The sequence below is a fragment of the Limulus polyphemus genome, unplaced genomic scaffold, assembly GCF_000517525.1.
Source record: "Limulus polyphemus unplaced genomic scaffold, Limulus_polyphemus-2.1.2 Scaffold4846, whole genome shotgun sequence".
NCBI lineage: Eukaryota > Metazoa > Arthropoda > Merostomata > Xiphosura > Limulidae > Limulus > Limulus polyphemus.
Genome location: NW_013670456.1, coordinates 35,523 through 40,007, shown reverse-complemented (window position 1 = coordinate 40,007; position 4,485 = coordinate 35,523). Strand labels below are relative to the sequence as shown.

Here is a 4,485-nt window from a genome sequence, read left to right as displayed (position 1 = left end):
AGAGGAAGCATAATATTATGGCCTAGAATATTCGTTTAATGAGAGAAGGCGATAACAGTATAAGTAAAATGAGAATAAAGCAGTTAATAAATGAATAAAGAATTATTAAGTATACTGTGAGTGATTCAGTTCAGTGTCATTAATGAGATTTGTCGCTCCATCAATTAGCGAGGAAATCGTGTAAATAAGTTTATTTGTGAGTTAGGCATGCCCTAGTCTCGTAATATCTGTTCAAACAGTGTTTGTGAATTTAGGCCTACAACTTGTGTTAAAGTGATCGTAGCCTGTAGCAAACATTATTGAAGAAAGTAATTAATTCGTTATTGTTACGTAGGTTGGACTTGGCATTATTTTTACTAAATAATTCGAAAGAACTCGCCTGATAATAAAATATCTTACCATAATAACATCAGCAAATTCAAGATCGATATCACGGATCTTTATATTATCAGCAAAATTCTATTGTCCATAAAAAGACTTTCTTCTGGACAAGACATCTTTCTTGTACAACCATTTCTCTTCTTCTAGGTCATGTGTACATATACTTGCAGAAATTAGTATTTCTAAGCGAGAAGCATTCCTTTAAACTCAGTAACACAAGCGTTCTCGTAAGGGTAATACATATGTACGAAAAACAGAAAACTTCATAGTAAAATACCGTGATCATGGTACTAGAATTTCTCCCTCCTACCTACTCTGTGATATTTTCAGGTTAAACTGTTTTCTACAAACATTAATAGCTAGGTTTAATTTACAACGAGGGGGGGATTGGCAGGGTAAATCACAAAGTAATACTGAATTTAAACTGACTGAGTGTCAGATATAAAAGACTGTTTAATGTAAGTAGCATTATTAACTGATTTATTTTGTGTTTGTAATTCATTGATGTCGAGGCTATCGAAAATTATGTGCAATCCATTGATATTGAGACTATAGAGATTTCTAGAAAGCCTAAGTGATAGACATGTAAATAACGACGACCAGACGAGCGGAAAGAGAGAGAGAAAAAGTAAAGTCACGCGAAAGAGAAGATCGTCAGAGAAAAGATAAACATAAAGTTAACTGTCGTGCGAGTGAAAGGCCTAACGGTTGCTATGTTAGAGTGAGATTAATAATTTTGAAAGCGATAAGGAGAATAAGTTGTCTCGTCAAAGAGCATTATAAAGTAATTGAAATCGCCTAAGTGGACTTTGACAAAAGGCAGAAGATTATTGTGAGTAGAGAAAAAAAGCAGACAATTTTTTCGAAGTTCAGGATACAACTGCGGTAACTCAACGATAACGTAAGTGAACTATACATGGACACTTTAGCGATAAGAAATATAGAAAAATAGTTCGGCTTGTCAACTGAATTCTAAAGTGAACTTTGACAACAACAACAAGAGAACTGAATAGTGTTTAAGATACAACAACGATCTCCATAGTATAAATAATTTAGTATATACGTTTAACTTGTTTCGAATATATATATTCTTTTAAAAAACAAGTGGAGTGAGTGCTATTCTAATATTATCGAATTTATTGTCAACAATTCGTTGACACCTACTACAGAAGACTCCTTAGCCCAACACACCCATATACTTACTTTAATATATATATATATATATTAATTATATAATTAAAAAAATAGGGGAGAATATTACATCATAAGAAAGGATAGTATGAATTTAACACAAATCTTAGATGAAAAATAATTAATTATAATATTACGTACAAAATGAAAGAAAAGAAAAAAGAAACAAATCAGCTAAAAAACAGACATATACCACCTGGGCACATACCATAAGGTGGGTAGTTATGCAATGTGCCCTGGTTTTTAAGGTTCTGGCAGAAGTAAGACCCAAATTACGATGGAGGTACATCGTCTATCCAGCTTAACCACAGCTTCGCAGGCCTCACATTCATAATAATAATAATAAAAAGAGCAGATGTGGGTGCTCTAGCCCACAACGTTCCACGTTTTTACCTTTTTACCAACTTTCACTGTCTGCAACCAGATTTTGGAAGGTGGCTGCTCAAAAAATATGAAGAAAGAAATAATTTTAATACATTCAATTATGGGGAGACAGTAAAACTGTCCTTGAAATTGGCATTCCAACCCCCATAATGATGTTTGGACATAAATACCACGATTTTAAGGTATTACTATACAAGCCCAACCTGAATTAATAGTATAGCCCCCATCCTCCAACCATCCATGCTACTGTCGAGATATTCAAAGGTTTTATAAGAATTACATAGTAGCAGGTCTTATATAGGGAAAGTGATACATCTACATCAATATAACTATACAAGATACAGTCCAAATGAGTAATTCCTTTAATTTCCCCTACAAAAATTATAAATTTTACATATTGTTACGTCTCCGTTCGTTAGTTAATTTTCCGTTAAAACTTTTACCGAAGAAACTTTACCGATAGAGTCCTTTCTTAAATAAAACTGGTTTACTCTTTCTGAATACAACTTTACGATACACTTAATTTCAACAGTCGCTCTATAACAACGCTATAACTCACGTCTCACGTGGCCAACAATATTTTGTCCGCATACATTCAATTACTCATTACCTCTGTTGTCCCGTCACGTTGTGAACGTCTTATATATACCAGACTATCCCCAATCCAGTAGTCTCCCGATAATTCATGAAGGTTCGAGAAGGACGTAGCGTGATACTAGTCACGTGACCTCGCTGACGCAACACAACGAATGCTGCAACTGCGCATTCTGTAAGTCGTAACAAATAAACTGTACAAAATGCTGGTTTTTTAACTTTCAATCTTTTTTTTACCAAAAATAAAACATCAAATGATAGAAAACGAAAATTTTATATTAATTAATATCATAATACAATAAAAAAGTAACATATCAAACAACACTTCTCCGACTGACGTGAACATAAACAAAGATCATAAAACATTTGTAAACTAAAATTTTATTCTAGATCAATATAATTATTTTACACTATGTATTATTGTTAATATTCTTATGTTAACTCTTATTCTCAATTCCTTTTAGAATGCAGTTATTGTTTTGTTTTTAGACCATTTTTTAGCCAAGAAAATTTATACAAATAAAACGACTTTACAATATACAAGTTATCTTATGAAATCGAAATGCCGCCTGCTATTTTCATCATTCTTTCGTTTTCTTTTCGTAATAGCACGTTTTCCTCAGCGAGTTGCTTTATCTCTTCACGGAAGATTCTTATTTTTTCCAACTGCTCTCTTTCATTGAACTCCGAGGTTTGAGCCTCCCCATCACACACAGTTTCTGACGAAATACTTTCTGCTTTTGCATCCTTCAGCTGCAGTTCAAGTTCTTCGATACGATCTTCAAGTTGCATGTATTCTCGAACAAGTTCGTTTTTTGACATAGAATTCAAACGTTCCGCGTGAATGTCATCGTAAACTTCTGAAAATTGCTTCTGTAAAAAAACATCTTCATCTTCCGGAGAGCTATAAAATTCATCTGAATCTCCACTGTAATCATGATGGCTGTTTCTGTGTCCATTATATATTACTTCAAAATTAGGCTCTTGAACGTAATGGTCGTCCATCAGAAACTGTGTGGTGTTATACGGTGCTAGGGGTAGTCCATGAGCTACCAATTCTGCCCTAATTCTATTTGCTCTTCTTGTTTCTCTTTCTTCCAATTCTAGTTTTTCTTTCCATGAAAGTTTGTTATAAGGTTTCCATTTTTCTTTTTTTGCTTGTATCTTCCTCGGCGATTTTTTATGTGATTTGCACATGAAATCACCTCCATATCAATTTGTTTCAATATCTCCTCCCCACAATTGCTTTTCTGTTTTTTTGTATCACTATCAATAGATGGATAACTTACTTTTAAGTCCCTAGATGGCTCTGGCGCTTCAAATTCAAACACTTTTTTGTCTCGATTCTTGTTTCCTACCGTCCACTGTATCCGCTAGCTCTGAAGTCAATTTTTTTCGATCTATTTCGCAGTAAGAGAATGTGTCATGGGGGTACATAACTCCCACTCCGTTCATAAATTCTTAATAATTGTTGAGATAGATCTCTGTCAGCCTCTACAATAGGAAAACCTTTCGTACGCTGAATTTCAAAGAACTGACCACACAAATAAAACTCCACGACACTCAGCATTGCCTGTACACAAATAATAACAAACGCGGTTGTCTCTAAACCTTACTGTAGGCTAATTCGTTGATCTAATGTCATGTGTGTTCATCCACTAAAGCAACTAGTTTCTTAGTTGAAAGCATTAAAGCTATCTAAATATGAAAATATACTAATACAATTATTAAAAAGTTAATAAATGCGTAAATTAGTAATCAATTAAATATTAAATTCTTGGCTTAGTGTATTTAAAACTTTCAATACTAAAATCAAAGAACGCGGATTACTACAATGTATAATGTTGAATGCTAGCGCCCTCTCATATTTTAAACATTTTAAATAACCTTAAACAATAAGTTTAAGTGTTTTCGGATTATGAAGAAAAAATTATG

The 4,485-nt window shown here is 33.4% G+C and overlaps 1 protein-coding gene across 1 annotated transcript; it reads right to left on the bottom strand.

The window, feature by feature from the left end:
- Positions 1–2,913: 2,913 nt before the first annotated feature.
- Positions 2,914–4,148, bottom strand: LOC106471772 (protein HEXIM-like). The gene has a single exon (XM_013932395.2). It carries the CDS (start codon positions 3,745–3,747, stop codon positions 3,100–3,102), a length of 648 nt encoding a protein of 215 aa, XP_013787849.1. The 5' UTR covers positions 3,748–4,148; the 3' UTR covers positions 2,914–3,099.
- Between the last annotated feature and the right edge of the window lie 337 nt (positions 4,149–4,485).